The sequence below is a fragment of the Ostrea edulis genome, chromosome 3 (assembly GCF_947568905.1).
Source record: "Ostrea edulis chromosome 3, xbOstEdul1.1, whole genome shotgun sequence".
In the NCBI taxonomy this organism is placed as follows: Eukaryota; Metazoa; Mollusca; class Bivalvia; order Ostreida; family Ostreidae; genus Ostrea; species Ostrea edulis.
This window is the reverse complement of record NC_079166.1, coordinates 18,347,330-18,368,191: the sequence shown is the minus strand read 5'-3', so window position 1 is coordinate 18,368,191 and position 20,862 is coordinate 18,347,330. Positions and strand designations below refer to the sequence as shown.

At 33.8% G+C, this 20,862-nt stretch overlaps 1 protein-coding gene and 1 long non-coding RNA gene across 2 annotated transcripts in view; both read right to left on the bottom strand.

The window, feature by feature from the left end:
* Window positions 1–17,543, bottom strand: part of LOC125676663 (uncharacterized) — a 51,391-nt gene extending 33,848 nt beyond the window's left edge. Inside the window, exons 1-10 of the mRNA XM_056160789.1 lie at window positions 17,378–17,543; window positions 16,951–17,006; window positions 16,624–16,755; window positions 16,090–16,254; window positions 14,452–14,648; window positions 4,640–4,740; window positions 4,370–4,425; window positions 4,062–4,190; window positions 3,829–3,954; window positions 3,532–3,684 (exon numbers count right to left, since the gene is read on the bottom strand). Coding sequence (XP_056016764.1) covers window positions 3,532–3,684; window positions 3,829–3,954; window positions 4,062–4,190; window positions 4,370–4,425; window positions 4,640–4,740; window positions 14,452–14,648; window positions 16,090–16,254; window positions 16,624–16,755; window positions 16,951–17,006; window positions 17,378–17,472 — 1,210 coding nt within the window. The 5' untranslated portion in view covers window positions 17,473–17,543. The remainder of the gene's footprint in view (window positions 1–3,531; window positions 3,685–3,828; window positions 3,955–4,061; window positions 4,191–4,369; window positions 4,426–4,639; window positions 4,741–14,451; window positions 14,649–16,089; window positions 16,255–16,623; window positions 16,756–16,950; window positions 17,007–17,377) is intronic.
* Window positions 8,046–13,429, bottom strand: LOC125674652 (uncharacterized). Its single transcript, XR_008801826.1, has 3 exons — window positions 12,495–13,429; window positions 10,452–10,577; window positions 8,046–8,384 (listed from the first exon to the last, which is right to left on the bottom strand). It is a non-coding gene; the product is annotated as an uncharacterized LOC125674652 (long non-coding RNA).
* Window positions 17,544–20,862: the final 3,319 nt, after the last annotated feature.

The window sequence follows — 20,862 nt, the reverse complement described above, 5'->3', positions numbered from 1 at the left end:
TACTCGTTTTTCATACTGCAGAGTTATCCAAATCTTCTTTTGCTTTCCTTCGATTATTTGTGTCTACACGAAGTCGATGAGATGCCCAGATGTACATGGCTGTTAAGATAAGAAACAATAGTCCTAGCATCGTAATGCTGATAATCATACCTCTTTCATTCTCGTTGAAATTGTTCCACATTGATGCAGCGTCACTTTGCATTGACATTTCTAAAACATGTATGTCGTCATGATTATAATGCAAACCTGTAGATACGAGGTGTATTGTGTTATATTCAATAATGGTTTTAATTTTTCTTGTGAAGGGAAATATGGAGATACGAGAACGAAATATTCGTTTAATCTGGGAATAAAAGCAGAAAATTTAAAGTGCCCTGGAGCGAATGTAAATCTCTTGACATTGTTTTATGTAAATTCATATTGGTCTTTGGTCATTTAGTCTTCCGAAAGTCTGTTGGACTTTCCATTGCCACGAACTTTGTTACTGTATTTACAATCATGAATGACATATTTTATCTAAAACCTTCTACCATAAGACGAAATAACTCTTGGTGGGGCTCCCATCTCAATATTTAGATTTATCTACGTTTTTTATTCACAATATTTATTTAATTCATATGTTGATTCGACATATACATCTGAACTCGAAATGAAATATACCACAGAGTCTTCCACACCTGCTTCATATTGGATCTTTTACTGAACATTTTACTGAACCTTCTCTAGCGTCAAGTTTCATATTTATGTAGCAATATTCCATGATCACCTGTATATCAACATTATGTTTCAGAATTAAGTTGATATACCAGAGCATGTTCTGCGTATGATGATTTTTTAAATGAAAGCAAGCTACTAGTAAACAAGTTGATGTTACAGGAGTTTCTTGCAAGTTCCATGCTAGTTATAGTGATGTAATTTCAAAATACCACCCCAGTTGTTAGGTTTGTAAGACAAGTTTCATACCAATTGTTATGCCGTTCTTTACATACCCATTTTAACTACAGATTACTACGTTTACAATATTGGGTTAAAGGACTGAAGGCGGGTGTGACCGATCAACAGGGAATGCTTATTCCTGCTTAGCACCTGAACCCTCCTCTTGTTTTCCAGGGGTCCGTCTTTGCCCTACTTTTAATATTATATTTTTATAGAATTTGTAAGAATGATCACTATTTGTTATTTTCAATTTTCATTCTATAAAGACTAATTAATAGCTGCGGGAATACCCCAAATATGTCTGTCCTTTTGTGTGTATCGTTTAAACTAAGAAGAATTAATTTTGAGACTTAGTGATATGATTTGCGGCTATATTTATTCTCGTATCGCCGGTCGTAACTCTTCTTTTATTTATATTTGTAAGTGAACACAACAAGGGTGCCCCTGGTGATTTTTTTCTGACGCATGATTGAAAGTTGGTTAACGTTAGAGAGTATAAATTCCATCCCTTTCAGGAACATTATTTCAAACTAAATATGTCTCCTATTCAAAATTCCTTTACACAACGACTTTATTGCGTATGAGATTTTATGACAACTCAGATAAGATTTGTAAATTGTTTATACAGAGTACAGTGCAAGATAAATTCAAATCTAATTCATCAAACCGTTTCTATAAACGCCAAGTGTATTAAAATGTAGCTTAACTTTGACACATCGATATTTGTAGGAATAAACTATAGCTAATACATACACGCACTATACAACTACTGAGATTTTAATGTCAGTTCAGGGATTTGGCTATTTAAAATGCACTATATTCATCGAGATCGAGGGATGAAGTGAATATTGTATTTTTAAGGCTGTAGAATTCTGAAAAAGGGGGAAGATAACGAACAGTGATAATCTTATAACTGCTATAAGGAAATGGGAATAAGGTATGTAAGTCTTGTTTGATTCACTTTCTCTTTTACCTCTTCCGGGTACAACAACGTTTGGAACATACACAGTCGTAACAACGACTCAGCGTTAATATGTAATTTGGTGTGTTGTTTTTCAATCGGCTACACACACAACACTGGGAAAACCCTGCCTTGCAGTTTATGTAGATTCCTAGTAGATGCTATGTAAGAGATGGATACAAAGATGTAGGTACGAAATCAGAGTAACGAGTAATGTCACATTTTAAAACACGTGTGGATACTGACAGCATATATTGGACATGTTGTATTGTTATTTCAGATGGGGAGTAGGCCTTCAAAAATGTTGACAGACGAACTAAGAAAAAGACAGAATAAGAAGAATCGACTACGAATTTCCTACATAAGGGGTATCAGTAATTCTCCCTTATCCATGTTAAGTTTTAATTGCAGTTTTTATTATATAATTCCTTTTCGTCAAAAAAGGGGAAGGGCACTATTCCCGTATAAATATTCAAGAAAACACTCTTTCTTGAAAAAGTGGAAGGGGTTGACACACCTGATATTACTTGCCTGTATATAATTCAGCTGCTGCATGATTAAAGTGTGCATTGTGTTTTAAGAGACCTCGTATATTTTTTTCAATGTATAATCATCTAAAAGTGTCACGTGGCCTTAATAAGAATGATATTAAAACTCATGTTCTGTGTTGATTTTAAAACTACAATTTTGTTGTGTAGTAAGCCATTTTAAGTCTATGAAAACAGCAACTTGCAGTATACTACCTTTTATAGACACTATGTTACAAAACCTACTTCAAACGTACACGGGGACTATCTTCAAACATCTAACCTGAATACTGGAGCTTACAAAACGATACCTGGTTGTTTATCTTTGCTTACAGGCAGAGTTCGATACCTGGTCTAAAGTTATTACAACTGTGGGTTTTCATTGGTGGACCCAAAAAATAATAATCAATTTTATGATTTTGGGAATTGCATTAAATTATCTGATATTGAAAACATCTAATACTTCATTTGATTCAAAGATATGTGGGTGTAAATATACTTCTCATATTTTCTAATCTCTACAATCTCAGTCAATGAAAAGTCTGACCAGGACATTTTTCCTATCTTTCTTCTGTAAATTATTTAAACATTGCAGACTTCAAAATTCTTTAGGACTTTAATTTTGCACAGATAATTGAACATTGGAAACAGAAACAAAACAATGACAAACAAAGACGTCAGTGCTTGCATTTTAACAGAGCGGCACCAATGTCCCGCTATAGATAAAAGCTTATTACTGTGAGGTTAATGATTTACAAACCAACTTAAATGTAGCCTATATCTTCTAAACATTAAAAGGCTGTATTGTCATCTATTTGTTTCTTCTATTTTAGAGCGACAAATTCAAGTAAGATTGTTTTGAGTGCCCAAGAGGAGTAACCATCCCCTGTCGACTGGTCATACCCTCCGTGAGTCCTACATCTTGATCAGGTAAACGGATTAATCCATTGTCAAAATCAGTGTGTGCAGAACGGCATAACATGTCATACAGCATCTCTGGGTAAGCACGGTGTAAATTTCCCTTGCTGTAATTTAGATTGAATACTATTCTGATCTGAAGTAAAATCTATGCCAATATGTGTGAATGGGGCATTCTCTTTCCGTTACCTTTTTGCATGTCTGGAGTGGTAGATAGAACGGATGAAGTGTCTCGTGAAGAAAAACGTCTGTCAACATCAGCATTAGGTCTTAGTGATACAGAAATATTAAGGGTCATCCTGGACGTTGGAGCAGGTGTTGTTACAACTTCCCTGGTAATACCTTCCAAAATTGCATCATAGAATTGTATACTTTATGTATATTGACTTTTAAAGGAATATTTGTTTTCATTTTGTATGTTGTAAAGTATATTGCCTTGTTAAGCACACTATCATACAAAATATTTGCAATAATAAAACGGTAAACCTTGGCATCCATTGACTGGATCACACTTCTCCTGTTCACACAAACATTTATCCTGACATTCCGTACCAAAACTTGGATACCGGCATTTCACGTCACAAAAGTCACCAAAATAGCCTGGTGAACAATCTGAAAGTTAAAGAATTGACTGTTTTCGAGATAATGAGCATCATTCCAGGTTGTCTCTAAGTTCATGTTTTAATGATATACAATACTATAATTAAATGTTTTACTACTTTTTTGACATCCTTTTGCATGGTTACACAGATGTTTAGAACAGCTACAGGATAACTGGCAGTCCTTCCCAAAGGAGGGGAAGGGACATTGCTCTGGGCAATATATCCCAAGATATCCAAGAGCACAGACTACAAGTTAAGAAAAGGGAAATGTGAACTATTTACCTCAAACATCTCCGACAAAGATTATGGAATGCATTGACACTTTTGAACATGTTACCGGTATTTGATTTTTTTGTATGACATCAACAATAAATTTATCATAATATATGTACTAATAGTATCTTCTAAAATATCCATGTACACACCAAGACATTGTTCAATATTCCCATCCCATTTGTAACCACTACAACATTTGGAAAATCTGCAAGCATAGATAGACTAGATGTAATGCTTTGATATATGGTCGAGGAGTCCTCTCTGCTCTACAAAATGTCTTAGCAATAACACATTTACATGAAATAATATATTACGGAAGTGAAAATCCTTTTCATCATATGCACTCCTTTACTTTACCCACAATTGTTTTTGTATTATAGAATAATTCAAAATCATTATGCGATTATGTCAGTTCATACCCACCACATGGCAAATCATTCCCACTGACGAGCAGCAGGAAAAACGTGACCAACATAGATACAAACAGACTTCCTCTGCTACAACTCATGACCATTCTCGGCTATCAGTTCTTAATTATCAATGCTATGTTCTAATGTAATCGATTGTATCATGTATGAAACAAGGAAACAGAAACTTATTATCCATCAATTTGTTGTGCCTTCATACTTCCCTAACTCACTCTGATACATATTATATCAGGAAATCCATGGTACCAAATATTTAAAAAAATATTCATAAATTATTTCCTTTCAGATCGGAGGATAATATGAGGATAACGAATAGTTTTGAATCTCATAAATCCTATTATAAATGCAAAATTTAGTGCTCAATAAGCAACGGCCCTTGCAAACACCAGAGGTGGAGTTAAGTGTCTAAGGAGCGGTAAGGGTCCCACAATAACCCGTAACAACCAACGCGAGTCAGAATGTCATGAATCATATGCCCCTTTGTTATTTTAACCTTATCATTAATGTGAGAAGAATATTTTACCAACCAAAAAACGTCACCCACTTCCTCTTAATATTATATAGTTGTATCGACCGATCTTCAATGTAAAACTTATACGGTACCAATTTTGATGCACCAGATGCGCATTTCGACAAATAATGTCTCTTCAGTGATGCTCAACCGAAATGTTTGAAATCCGAAATAGCAATGAAATGTTAGAGCTAGTATAGCCAAAAACAGCGTGCCAAAAAAGTGGAGTCAAATTCGTCTAAGGATAAAAGCTATGCACGAGGGAGATAATTCTTAATTTTGAAATGAATTTCTAAATTTTATAACAGCAATTAAATATACATCCGTATTTTCAAGCTAGTAACGAAGTACTTAGCTACCGGGCTGTAGAGACCCTCGGGGACTAACAATCCACCAGCAGAGTCCTCGACCAAGTGGTCATAATGTAAAACTTATACGGTACCATTCAATGTCATATTTCTATTTCGTAGCAACACATCTAAGCAAAATTGTTTACAAGATACATAACAAAGAACGATTTTGCGACTTATTAATATTTCTTGAGCAAATTGTCTTTTTTTTATATCGAACAAAGCAAAATAATTTAATCCGCATCAATATATTACGTATTGCTCTCGCCGCATGAACACAGTGTTAATTTACGAGGTGTTGTATTATTGTTTGCTTTTATACTTTTCTGAATATCTGGAGTCGTAGATAGAACAGGTGAAGTCACTCACGAAGGAAGTCTTCGTTGGACATCAGTACCATGTCTCAGTGATACGGAAATGTTATGGGTCATCCTGGAGCAGGTGTTGTTACCACCTTCTTCATAATATTTTCCAGAAGTATTTTAACACGTCATTGTATCCTTATTTCTATTTACTTTTAAATGAATGTTTATTTTTAATTCGTAAACTATGAAGCACGTTTATTTACAGATATGTAAGTATATATTAGTACATGTATGATAGAGAAAAAATTATATGAACTTCATAAAAGTCAAATAAATATATAACCTGAACCGTAAACAAACAATTCTTTTCACGATAATCATTAGGCAATATTCCAGGTTGTCTCTAAGTTCGTCATATCTGCACACTTATTTGACTGCGGATGGCTCCGTTTACATGATCAGGATATGGGGTCACGGCGGGTGTGACCGGTCAACAGGGGATGCTTACTCCTCCTAGGCACCTGATCCCACCTCTGTTGTGTCCAGGGGTCCGTGTTTGCTCAACTATCTATTTTGTATTGCTTGTAGGAGTTATGAGATTGATCACTGTTCGTTATCTTCACCTTGCATCTATATAATCACACTTTCTTGCCACTTGTTGGGCATCCTTTGCTTGATTACACTAATTTTAGAACAGTTGCAGGTTAGCTGCCATTCATTTCCAGAGATGGGGAAGGGACATTGCTGTGTACAATCCATCCCGAAATACTCAATCTCACAGGCTACAATTTCAGGGGAAAAGAAACTTTTCACGTTTTACCTCGAACACGTCCTACACAATTGTAGTATGCATTGATATGTTTGGGGATTTTAACTATCATACGTTTTGGTGTTCTGTATAAAATTACATTCAAAATATCTTCATTCATGTACTGATAATGTGTTTTTGATATCTCTGGTGTATCCAGGGGTCAGTGTTTGCCCGATTATCTATTTTATATTGCTTATAGGAATTAGGAGATTGATCACTCTTCGTTATCTTCGCCTTTCATCTATATACATACGAAAGATTTTTTCACGATTGCTATCCCATTTCTAACCACTACAACATTTGAAAGATCTGCAAACATGGATAAATGCAATACTATGATACATAGTCTTTGAGTCCTCTCTACACTCACGAAAGTCTTAGCAATAGAACATTTACATACACACATTACCATCATAATATGCACTCCTTTACTGTACTCACATACCGTTTAATATCACATGCTATCAATAATTATTCAGGACAATTATACAAACGTCAGTTCTCACCCACCGGGATATCATTCCAATAAACCAGCTGCAGGGAGAACTTAATGAAGATGGAAGACAACAGTCTCTCTGCGATACAAAATTAAGAGCATCTCCGACTATCATTTTCTAATGACCAACGTTAATGCTGTAAATAAACGCATTGCACATGTCCAATACAAAAAAACGGAAACTCGTTTTACATCAATTCCAAAAAGTTGAGTGTGCCTAACCAATTGAACCCTAATTCACAATGACACATTATTATTAGAACGTTACAAACTACCTGATCAAGATATAGGGCTCACGGTGGTTGTGACCGGCGGATAGGGGATGCTTACTCCTCCTAGACACCTTATCCTACCTCTGGTGTTCCCAGGGGCCCGTGTTTGCCCAACTCCCTATTTTGTATTGCTTATAGAAGTCATGGCATTGGTCACTGTTCGTCATCTTCACCTTTCATATATACACGCTTATATAGTTCTAAGAGAGAAATAGTAGTTTAACGCGCCTGATATGACATCCACATTTCAAGTTCAAGTACAGTGATTTTTCTATAACTTGAATTTTATACACAAAAATGTCTGTTGTTAATGTATGGATTAATTTTCATGGCAATGTTTACGAAAGTAACTTGGCGTGATTTACAGGGCGCTATCAAACTTTCATTTGAGGGATCGAAAAGTGTGTATTGACATGAGTTATCGTCCGTAATTTTATAACGTCATCTGAAACAACTTTTGATTGCATGACAAAACCAAATTTACAGAGTTTACATCGAAGTGACCTTCATTTATGGTACAATGCGCTGCTTTGAACTGCAACGTGTTCATTGTTTTATATTACCATAATACAAATTAGATAGGTTTTCCGTACTTCTAAATGTATTTATGTTCTATAGTTTCATTATTTCAAATTGAAAGAAAACCAAGAAGTCACAGATTACATATACAATTATATATAATAAAGTATGAAAAGTCTCTCAATTACAAAACATAGGTAAATACAAAAACAGACATTACACACCATGTCCAGATACACTGCACTTTGTAACAACAGATCAACCGTTCTTCATACTGCAGAGTTCTTATCTAAATATTCTATTACTTTGCCACGATTCTTTGTTTCTACATGAATGCGATGAGATACCCAGATATAAATAGCTGTCAAGATAAGAAACAGTAGTCATAGCCTCGTAATGCTGACAACCATGCCTCTTTCCTTCTCGTTCAAATTTTCCCGCATTGATGCAGCGTGACTTTGTATTGACGTTTCTGAAACATTTACGTGATCATGATTATCATGCAAACCTGTAGGCACACGGTGCATTGTTTCATATTCACTACTGGTTTTAATTTTTCTTGCGAATGGAGATACGAAAATGAAATATTTACTTTGCCTGGTAATAAAAACAGAGAATCTAAAGTATCCTGGAGCGAATGTAAAGCTCTTGAAATTATTTTTATATAAATTCATATTGGTTGTTGGTCATCAACACTTCCGACAATCTTGTGGACGCCTCAAAAGCAGGAATTGTGCTCCTCTATTAGTCGAGCTACTCTTATATTCTAACAGAGGTAGCATTTATTCAAAAGCTTCTATCATAGTAAGAAAAACCGTTTGATATTACTGTCATCTCAAAATATAGATTTACATGTATCAATGTTTCTTTTTTTATTCACAATGTTCATTTTCATACATACGTAGATTCGATATATCCAGGTAAACTCGAAATACAAGACACCACAACGACTTTCACATCTTCATATTTGGATAGTTTATTGAAATAGATGTCAAAAGGGAAACTGACAGGTCAAGTCTATGACACATGGGATGATTTCAGTTTCTCCATCGTCAACGTCTCATATTTATCTAACAATATTCCGTGATCCGTCGCGAATAGCTTAATCACTGACTTCACTCACTTTGGGTCAGTACACTTGTTGAACTGACTTTCTACGTAAATGGACATCATTCTTTTATTATATGACCGACTAAACTAAAGCATCAAAATCGGAGGCTAGAGCATACAAAACGATACATAGTTAATCAGCTTTGTTTACAGGCAGCGTGCAAATCTTGTCTAAAGTACTTACAATAGCGGGTTTTCAGTAATCTACCAAAAATAAAAATAAATCATGATTTTTTTGTAATTCCATTTTTATCTGATGTTGGAAACATCTAACATTTCATTCAGCTCAAAGGTTCGTGGATGATTTTTTTAAAATTTGTATAATCTCACCCAATGTGTAGTTTAAAATGGATTTTTGCTATCTCGATTCTTTTTTAAAAAAATTGAACATTGCAATCTTAAAATTCTTTATGATTTTAGTTTTCCGTAAAACTTCGATCCATGGAAACACAAACAAACAACTATACTAACGCTTGTATTTTGACAGAGCAGCACTAATATTCTAATAAAATTTAAAGCTTATCAATATGATTCGAATAATATACAAACCAACTTAGAATTTGGTTAATTTGTTCTGAACATTTAAGGGTTGTGTTGACCTTCTATTTTGTTTTGTTTTTTCTAGATCAACACATTTCAGCCAGATTGTTTAGAAGATCCAAATAGAAGAACACTCAAAACTAACGATGTGTTTTCTTTCCTAGCAAGTTATCTCTTTCTCATATCGAGGATGACAAAAGGATTGAATCTGGATCGGTGTAGTATGTATCATAAAAACGTGAAGATAACGAACAGTAATAAATCTCATAGCTCCTATCAGAAATACAAAATCAAAACTTGTGTAAACATAGACCCCTGGATATACAAGAGGTGCGATCAGGTGCGTAGGAGGAGTATATATCTTCTGTCAACGGGTCACACTCGTTGTGAGCCCTACATCTTGATCAGCAAAAGAAATAATCCATAGTCAAAATCACCTTTCAAAGAACGATCTAACAATTATTATAAAACACGCCAAACAATATTCTCCGTGTGATCACAGTGTAATTTTATTTTGCTGTAATTTAGTTTGAATACTGAGCTGATTCGAAGTAAAGTGATTGCCCATTTGTGTAAACGAGCATTGTATTTTATTTTTGTTTTCTTTACGTTTCTGCGAGATTGTAGTCCTTGATAGAAAAGTTGAAGTGTCAATGTCAGCATCATGTCTTGGTGACACGGAAATACCATGGGTCATCCTGGACATTGCATCAGGTGTTGATACCACTTCCATGACAATATCTTCCAAAATTGCATCACATCAATGTATACTTTATTTCTATTTACTTTTAAAGAAATATTTGTTTTCATTTTGTAAGTTGTAAAGTATAAATTTCCTTGTTAAGCACAGGTAACATACATAAATATTTGTAATAATAATACTTCCCACCTTGGCATCCATTTGCTGGATCACACGTCTCCTGTTCACACAAACATTTATTCTGACAGTCCGTACAAAAACTTGGATACCGGCATTTCAAGTCACAAACATCACCTACATAGCCTGACGGACAATCTGAAACGTCAGCAAGTAAGAGTTTTCAAGATCATCATTGTACGTTATTCCAGGGTGTCTCTTATGTCAATTCTTAATCATATTCCGGTATATTTTATATAATAGCACTTTCTTACCACTTTTGGGGCATCCTTTTGCATGACTACCTAAATTTTAGAGCAGTTCTAGGATAACTGACATCCCTTCCCAAAGGTGAGAAAGGAACATTACTGTCTACCATTTATCCCAAAATAATATCACATGCTACAATTTCATGGGGAAAGAAATGAAACAATTCCGACAAAAACTTTTGTTTCTATGTTTAGATTTTTAAACTATCATACTGTTCGTTTATCCTCAAATTCAAACTATCTCATATATATATATATATATATATATATATATATTGATTGTATCCTGTAAATCGTATAGATGCTGATATACTTATTTACAGATTCATGTACATACGAAGACATTTTTTCAGGATATCTATCCCATTTGTATCCATTGCAACATTTGAAAAGTCTACAAACAGATAACACAGATGTGGTATTATAATACAAAGTTGTAGAATCTTCTCTGCTCTCAAGAATTGTAGCACTAGAACATTTAGATACAATCATATACTACTAATGGGGACCATCATCATATGCACCTCTTTACTTTACTCACATCTTATTTACTATTGTATAATATAAATGATTATCCAGGATCATTATATATATATATATATATATATATATATATATATATATATATATATATATATATCACATAATGAACACTGACACGAACTGTCTCCCTGCGATACAAATCATCACCATTTTTTGCTATTAATACTGAAATTTTTTCTCTCACGTTTGCGACACAAGGAAACGGAAACGGACATTATTTTACATAAATTTCCTTCAATGTCACCTGTTATCAATACAACATTAAAAATATTTATTCACATGCCTATTTGGTTCTTAGAGGGCAATAGCTATTTAGCTGATGAATCATCAAATTTTATGAGTTCACATGAGAAAACCCGGTTATTCATTTATACGTTTAAATGACAAAAAATCTATATATCAAATCGATTTTTCTAGAAATGAATAAACAGAGGACTGCATGAAAATATGCTTTGTGGGGATACATATTGGATGATTTGTATAATCAGTGAATCAGAATTATACTAGAATCATTCCCTATGCAAATTTATGTATGAAAAAGCCAGTACTTATAAAAGTTTGACATTTTCGTCAACTTTCATAAATTCATTTATTATATTTCGTATATCTATATATATCATATACAACATATCAACAAAGTCACACTGTTATAATGCAGAAAGGAAAGATAACTATATTACATAATAAAACACATACAGAGTGCGTCACAAATGTAGATACATTTTCTGCGTTAGCAGTACTTAATATAATTATCAAGATTCCATGTACCAAAATATTTCATATATAATAAGATTATTATAAATTTTCATCTTTCCGATCGTTTGCAAAGATGAGGACAACGAATAACACCAGAGGTGGAATTTTGTACCTCTGATGAGTAGTAAGCATCCTCAGATTATCCTTAACAACGACTATGAGTCAGTATGTCATAAATGTTATGTTCCTTCCTTATTTTCACCTGATTATTAATGTGAGGTAAATATCTCATAAACTAAACGACAACGTAATCAATTTCTTCTAAATATCAAAAAGCTGCACCGACTAATCTACAGTTTGGTTCCTTTATTTTACAGCACCAAATTTAAACAAGTTTGTTTATAAAATGCAAATAGAAGAAATATCTGCGACGGATGATGTATTTTCTCGAGCAAATTATATATTTAGATTAAACAAGGAAGAGAAATCTTATCCGCATCAGCGTACACCGTATTGCCCTTGCCGTATGAGCACGGTGTTAATTTACGAGGTATTGTATTTTTGTTACCTTTCTGCATCTCTCGAATCGTAGATAGAACAGGTGAAGTGTCTCTTGATGGAAGTCTTCCTTGTACATCAGCAGTGATACGAAAATGTTATGGGTCATCCTGGACTTTGGAGCAGGCGTTGTTACCACTTCCGTGACAATATCTTTCAGAATTGCTTTAACACGTCATTGTATCCTTAATTTCTATTTACTTTTAAATGACCATTTTATTTCGTTAGTTGTAAAGCATATTCATCTACTTGTTACATAGAAGTAGGCACAAATTAGTACATGTATGATAGAGAAGAAATGTATTAACTTCACTAAAGTCAACTACATACAATGTAACCTGAGGTACAATCTGAAACCTAAACAAGTAAATCTTTTTACGATAATCATTGTGCAATATTCCATGCTGTCTCTAAGTTCCATATATTTTGATAATTACTTTTTCTTACACCTTTATTGGGCATCCTTTTGCATGATTACCCTAATCTACGATAACTGACATCCCTTTCCCAAGAAAAGGAAGGAGCATTACTGTGTACAATCTATCTCGAAATACCCAATCTCACAGGCTTCAATTCAAAGAAAGAAAGAAATTTAACTTTTTACCTCAAACAAATCCGATATAATTGTAGTATGTACTGACATGTCTCGGGATTTCAACCATCATACGTTGTTTTAGTACTTTTATACAATATCAAATTCCAAATATCATCGTACATGGATTGATAAAGCGTTTTTGATATCCACACACATACGTATGCAATATTGCTATCTCATTTGTAATCACTACCACAGCAACATTGGAAAGATCTGCAAACATAGAAACTATCATACAGAGAAAATAAAGATAATTCGCATTATGATATTAGGTGATGATTGCTTGGTGCTTTTAGAAACAAATTAATGATGGAGTTCTATAAAGTGAGAATTACGGATAATATACCGCACGTTTGTCACCGAGAAGGTACTGATAAATCCCTGTTTAGTATCATCGTATGGAAACTATAGTCATTGATACGTGTAGTTACCAGAAAGTCTTTGACTGGTCCTCCTAGATTTCTCGTTCTCCTAATGCGATTTCTTGGTGATGTACTGTTGTATTGCCAACCATCCATGTGACGAGTATTAATATTTTATCACGCAATTTGTAAAACACCTTCCCGCTAACGTTTTGTAAAGACATACTGGCTTATTCTTCATTTTTTCTCAAACCACTTTCATCGTTCACTTTTGTTCTCCAACTATCTATTACAACTTTATCATGATCTAAGTTCTCAGTTTCACTACCAACGATTGATTAAATAAACACGTCTAGATTCCGAGAACTATTAACTTTTACATCGAAAAATTAAAGTTAATATGAAAAGGACCTAAAATAAATTCACCTGAACAAAGGTCATTAAGATATTTCAAGTCAAATATTAAAACGGAACACAAAGCGGAATTGCATTTTAAAACTGAAAACAAATCACGTCTGCTTTATCAATCATTTTTTCGACATTGAACTCTATCTTGTTTTATTATAGATAACTAGGGGTAAAAAGAAATTTCAAAATATACATCTTTATTTCATGAATCATTCGGTTTGAGTCAATACAAAATGATCTGAAGAACGATGTGACCTGCTCACGACCAAATATATAAGAAATTGAAGTCTTCTTCAGAATGCTATATTGAAAATATAGCATATTTGTAAAATCGGCGTTGTGGATCTTGAACATATAACACCATCTTGAACATATACCATAAACCAAAGTAGACAGGTTTTCCTTGCCTATATATCTATTTATATTCTTAATTTAATTATTTAAATTGAAAACCAACCACCAAGTTAGAGTTTACATATAAAATTATGAATACGACGCATGAAAAGTCTATCAATTGCAAAGTATAGATTAAAACAAATACAAGCATAACATAACATGTCCCGATACTATACACCTTATAACAGATTAACCTTTTTTCATGCTGCAGAGTTTTCATCTGAATCTTCTGTAGCTTTCCCACGATTATTTGTTTCTACACGAATGCGATGAGATACCCAGATGTACATGGCTGTTAAGATAAGAAACAATAGTCCTAGCATTGTAATGCTGATAACCATACCTACTTTCTTCTCGTTCAACGTTTTCCACATTGATGCAGCGTCACTTTGAATTGACGTTTCTAAAACATTTATGTCATCATGATTATAATACAAACCTGTAGATACACGGTGTATTGTTTTATATTCATTACTGGTTTTAATTTTTCTTGTGAAGGGAAAATGAAGATACGAAAACGAAATATTTACTTCATCTGGTAATAAAAACAGAGAATTCAAAGTACTCTGAAAGTAATGTAAGACTCTTCAAATCATTTTATATCAATTTCTATTGGTCTTTCATCATCAAGTCTTCCGACAATCTGATGTACATCCATAGGTACAAATTCTGTTCCCTTATTAGCCGAGCTATTTTTTTCATTCTAAAATTTTATTCAAAAGCTTCTAGCATAGGAAGAAAAACACCTTTGCTGTGACCTTCATCTGTCATTATGGATTTCTCAACGATTCTTCTATTCACAGTTTTCATTTGTACTCATACATTCATTCGATATATCCATATGAACTCGAAATATTATACCACAGACCTCTCCACATCTTCTTAATATTTGAATATCTTATTGAACATAGATGTTAAGGGCAAACTGACAAATTCACACTATGACACATGGTATGACCAGCTTCTCCATCGTCAACTTCTCATAATTATGTAGCAGTATTCCATGAGCACCTGCATATCAACGTTATAGTTCTCAAATGATTCCATACAATATAGCATGTTCTGAGTAGCATCAGGTTTTTTAATTGAGGTAAGCTACTGACAAGTAAGTTGATCTTAAAGTTCAATAGTTTCCTTTGAAGTCAGCATTTTGCATATCCTGTGGTCCTCATATATTGACCGTATTTCCATGTCGTTAGTCCATATGTTGTCTGGCATGTTTCATACCCATTGTTAGGCCGTTATTTCCATAATGATTTAGACTATGAATTATTCCGTTTACATGATAGCTATAAAGGGTTCGAAGCGGGTGAGACCAATTAACATGGGATGTCTGCCTCCTTCTAAGCACCTGACCCCACCTTTGCTATGTCCAGGGGTTCGTATTTGCTCTACAAGTAATTTCGCATTCTTTATGGGATTTATTAGATTTATCTCGATTCGTTATATTCATTTTCATTCAGTTCAGGGATGGTGAAATGTTCTGATCAATCTCAAAACTCAAAAATGAGGAACACAAAATTAAAATTTCGGAAATACGTACCCCTGGACATACCACAGGTAAGATCAAGTACCTAGAACGAGTAAGCATCCCCTGTCGACCCATCACACCCGCCGTGAGCCCTACATCTTGATAAGATAAAGTAGCGATCCATACAATGCGTAATCAAAATGAGTGTGTAAAGAACGGCCCATCAATTCGTATGAAACACGTTAGACAGTATTGTCCTTGTCAGCATGGTGTAAATCTTCTTTGCAGTAATTCATTTTGAATACTAAGCTGATGCGAAGTATGTTGTATACCTATTTCTGTAAAGGAAGCGTTGTGGTTTTGTTTTCTTTACCTTTAGGCATGTCTGGAGTGGTAGATAGAACGGATGAAGTGTCTCGTGAAGGAAAACTTCTGTTAACATCAGCATCATGCCGTAGTGATACGGAGATATTATGGGTCATCCTGGACTTTGGAACAGGTGTTGTTACCACTTCCATGATAATACCTTCTAAACTTCCTGTAACAAATCATTTCATACTTTGTTCTTAATTACTTCCAAATGAATATTTGTTTTTATTTTGTAACTTGTAAAGCATATCTATTTCCTTGTTAAGTACATGTATCATAGAGAACCTTCGAATTGATAAAACTTCACACCCTGACATCAATTTAGAGGATCACAGTTCTTCTGTTTACAAAAACATTCATTCTGGCATCCTACATCAAATCCTGGATACCGGCATTTCACGTCACACAAGTCATCTACATAGCCTGGTCCATAATCTGTATACACTCAACTTTTTCAAGATAATCATTGTGCAAGATTTCTAAATCTTCCTAAGTTCAATTCTTAATCATATACATTTCTATAACTAAACTTTCGTACCACCTTTGGGGCATCCTTTTCCATGATTACACTGATCTTTAGAGCAGTTGCATGTTAACTGGCATTCCTTTCCAAAGGAGGGGAAAGGACATCGGTCTCCACAATCTATCCCATAATACCCAACCTCACAGGCTAAAATTTCAGGGTTAAAGAAATTTAAAAAATTCTCACAAAGATTTTTGTATACAGTTATATGTTTGGATTTTCAAACTATCATTGCATTTTTTATCATCAAAAGTAATTCGAAATATCATTGTATGTACTGATATGTGTTTTTAAAAAATAGTATAGATCGTGATAATTTCATTTGCATATTAATGTACGTACGGAGACATTTTTCAGTATTTCTATCCCATCTGTAACCATTGCAACATTTGCGAAATCTAGAAACATAGATAACATGGATGTAATGCTATGATATATAGTCGTAGAGTCCTCTTTGCACTCAAGAATGCCTTAGCAATAGAACATTTACATACAATCATGTATCACTGATGTAAATAGTCCCAATCATCATATATACTCCTTTAATTTATAAACATGTTTAATATTGTAATAAAAATGATTATTCGAGATCATTTATGATTATGTAAACGTCATTTCTTACCTAGTAGAACATTTACATACAAACATATATTTCAGATGTAAATAATCCTGATCAAACTATATACTCCTTAACTTTACTCACAAATTGTTTTTATATTCTATAATGTTGATGATGATTCCAGACAATCAGGCAAATGCCATTTCTTACCCACCACACCTTGAACCATCTCCACCAACCAGCTGCAGGGAAAACGTAATGAACAAAGACACCATCAGTCTCCGTCCTATCCAAATCATTACCATCCTCGGCTATCAGTTTCTGATGATCAACGGCAATGCTGTAATTTAAATCCTTACGTTTGCGACACAAGGAAACGGAAATACATACATTATCTATGTTCGTTATGCCTTTATATTTCCCTAATTCACAATGATACATATCATAATAACATTGTTCAAAATAGCTAATGCATGCCTGTTTAGACCACCAATCTTACTACACATTGAAATGACAAACATCTACATAACCAATACATTTTAATACAAGTGAAAGGAATAAATAACGAAACACATTGGTCACATGAAATTGACCACTTATCTTCCTGCACATTGAAATGACAAACCTCTCCATTATCAATAACTTTTGAAACAAATGAATAAATAACGAAATACATGTAACCATCTAGGTAATTTTATTGTATGGTTCTATATTGGATAATTTAAAAAAATCAACTAAGTAGAATGATATTAAAAATATCCCACATACAAAATTATAAATGCAAAGGCTAAGACGTATAAAATTTTGACATTTTCCTCAACTTTCACATATGCATTTGATAATAATGATACTAACATTTATTCATATTGAACCTTATATGATTATGAACAATCAATCTAAATAGTTGTACATAATAAACTTATATGTCATGTTATAATAGTAATAAAAGTACATTTTGATCGGTATATGCCAAATAGTGTTAAAACTGTATGATCAAAACATCAATTATTAATTTAAATGAAAATGATTACAATTGATTCTGACTATGCTTGTAGAAGAAGTCCACACCATACCGATAAACGATTCAAATTACAAAGGCCTGTTCCCATATGTGGAGGTTCCAACATCTTAGTCTAATTGAATATTCTGCTCTTAGGGAACGTTTAGGTTGGTATACCGTACTCACTTCTTCCAAGTATTGAGGTGCCATCTTATGAATGAAAGGCAAAGATAACGAACTATGATCAATCTCATAACTCCTATAAGCAATGCAAAACAGAGAGGTGGGCAAACACGGACTCCTGGATATACCAGAGGCGTGAGCAGGTGCCTAGGAGGATTAAATATCCCCTGTCGATCGGTCACACTCCCGTGAGCACTATATCTTTGATATTGTACACGTTATGCAAAGCGACGAGTTTCCCCCAGCAAAAGATTAAGAACCACTAATCATAATATTCTGATAATGCTATGTAAGTTGCGTTCATAGTTCAAATCAAATTGGAATAAATTGGTCAACGTTGATAACGGTGATAATTGCTTTGTTCTAGCATTAAATCGCAGTAATTGAAGTGAAACAGTACATTCATTTTCCACTTAATATATGCAATAAATTTGTTTGTGAGTTCAACAGTACATTAATTTTATTTCGATGTGAAAACATCTGGGAAATTTCCGAAACTTTCACTTGTAAATTGAATTAACTAACTACAATAGATAATTTTGTGTGTGTGTGTTTCGAAGAAAATTTGTAATGAAAAAATTCGAAAAATCCAACCACATGCTCTAGAATTTCAGGCCATGATAACTTTCTCAAGTAGCAAGCATCAGTTGATTGTCAGACGGAGCACGTGGATCTCTTGTGTAAAAAAATAATCGGGGAAACTTTAATTACCATTTGCTGAGTAGATATACGAAACAATTTTGTTGTCTCATCAGGGAATTCGATTTATAACTGTAAAATACTTTTACATAAAACTTAGTTCATTGATATTCAATTAGATATGTAAATAAGATTTTACAGCACTCATTGCAAAGAATTAATCACGTTAATTTTCCATAAGTACTAATCCTCTCTATTATTTGTGTACAAAGTCGAACACCTTAAATCTTAGTTGAAATTGCTCATTTAAAGAATAAAAATATGAACACCTTAAATCTTAGTGTAAATTACCTATTAAAAGAATAAAGATAGAAATTTCTGAAAAACTAAAATATATTCTGTTCATCAAGGAAAACGATACATATATGGCAAAGCTTTGGAGAAAGATATATCGATCGTTTACTGAAAGTTTGGTTTTACTATAAAGTCAATGATGAATCACATCTTAACATGCAAGGTGAAGATAACGAACAGTGATCAATCTCATACCTCCTATAAGGAATACAAATAAATAGTACAAATAAATAGTTGGGCAAACACGGACCCCTGGACACACCAGAGGTGGGATCAGGTGCCTAGGTGGAGTACGCATCCCCTGTTGACCGGTCATACCCGCCGTGAGCCCTATATCCAGATCAGGCAAACGGAGTCATACGCAGTCAAAATCAATGTGCCAAGATCGGCTTTACAATTAGTATGAAACATGTCAGAGAGCATTTGACCCAATGATAGGTTGTATTCATGAACGAGATCGTTATAACGATCATAGAATTTGCGAAATGCTGACTTCAATTGAGACTGTTGAAACCCCTGTACCATCAACTTGTTTGTTAGTAGCTTACCTCGATTTGAAAACTGACTATACGCAGAACAATCTCTTGCATATCGAATCAGTTGAGATATATAGACACCATATGCAGGTGATAATGGAATAGTGCTACATAAATATGGGAAGTTGATGATGGAGAAGCTGAAATAATCCTGTTTGTCATACAGTTGAGTTGTCAGCTTGCCGTTAATGTCTACTGTCAATAAAATATCTAAGTATGAAGCAGAGGTGAACGACCCTGTGATGTCCTTCATTTCGAGCTCACGGTGATATATCAAATCGACATATGAATGAAAGTTATTATTGTTAATAGACAAAACGTCATCGATATATCGAAATGTCGAATTGAAGGTCACAGCGAGAGATTCTTTCTTCTCACCTATACGTAAACATACAATTCTCTCTACGAGTTAAATAGACAAAAGTATACAATTAGAATTGACAATGTTTGTTTTTTAAGGACCTGATCTTCAGTTTTTCCACATGTACGCAGAGGACTACCGATGATGTTACAATGGAATAAATATTTGTTTACATTCCATCGAAGTGTTGTATGATCATTTACAACAGTTGCTACATAATATTTTCATTATTATAAATTTACATTTAGATAAATGCAAAATAAGAATATTTTGTGTTTTAATTTCAGCAGGAAAAATATCTTTATGATAGTTTGGCTTAAAATCTGATCAACTTTAAACATCGTTTTTATGCTGTTTTTGTTTGCCTAATTTGAAACTGACCTCAAACTGTGCCTAAATAAAGACATTATTTGGATGCTTGTGAAGTTCATCATTTAACTAATTTGTTTCAACTAATACTGTATTTTTAATTAATAACATAAATTTGAAAGTTTTTACTTTCAAAATATTGTACATATTCTCCACTTTCCATCCATATCAAATTTCTTTTGTGCAGCATACATCCTTAATGTCCCACTCGAGATTGTTTCACTCATATGGAGACGTCACCATTGCCGGTGAA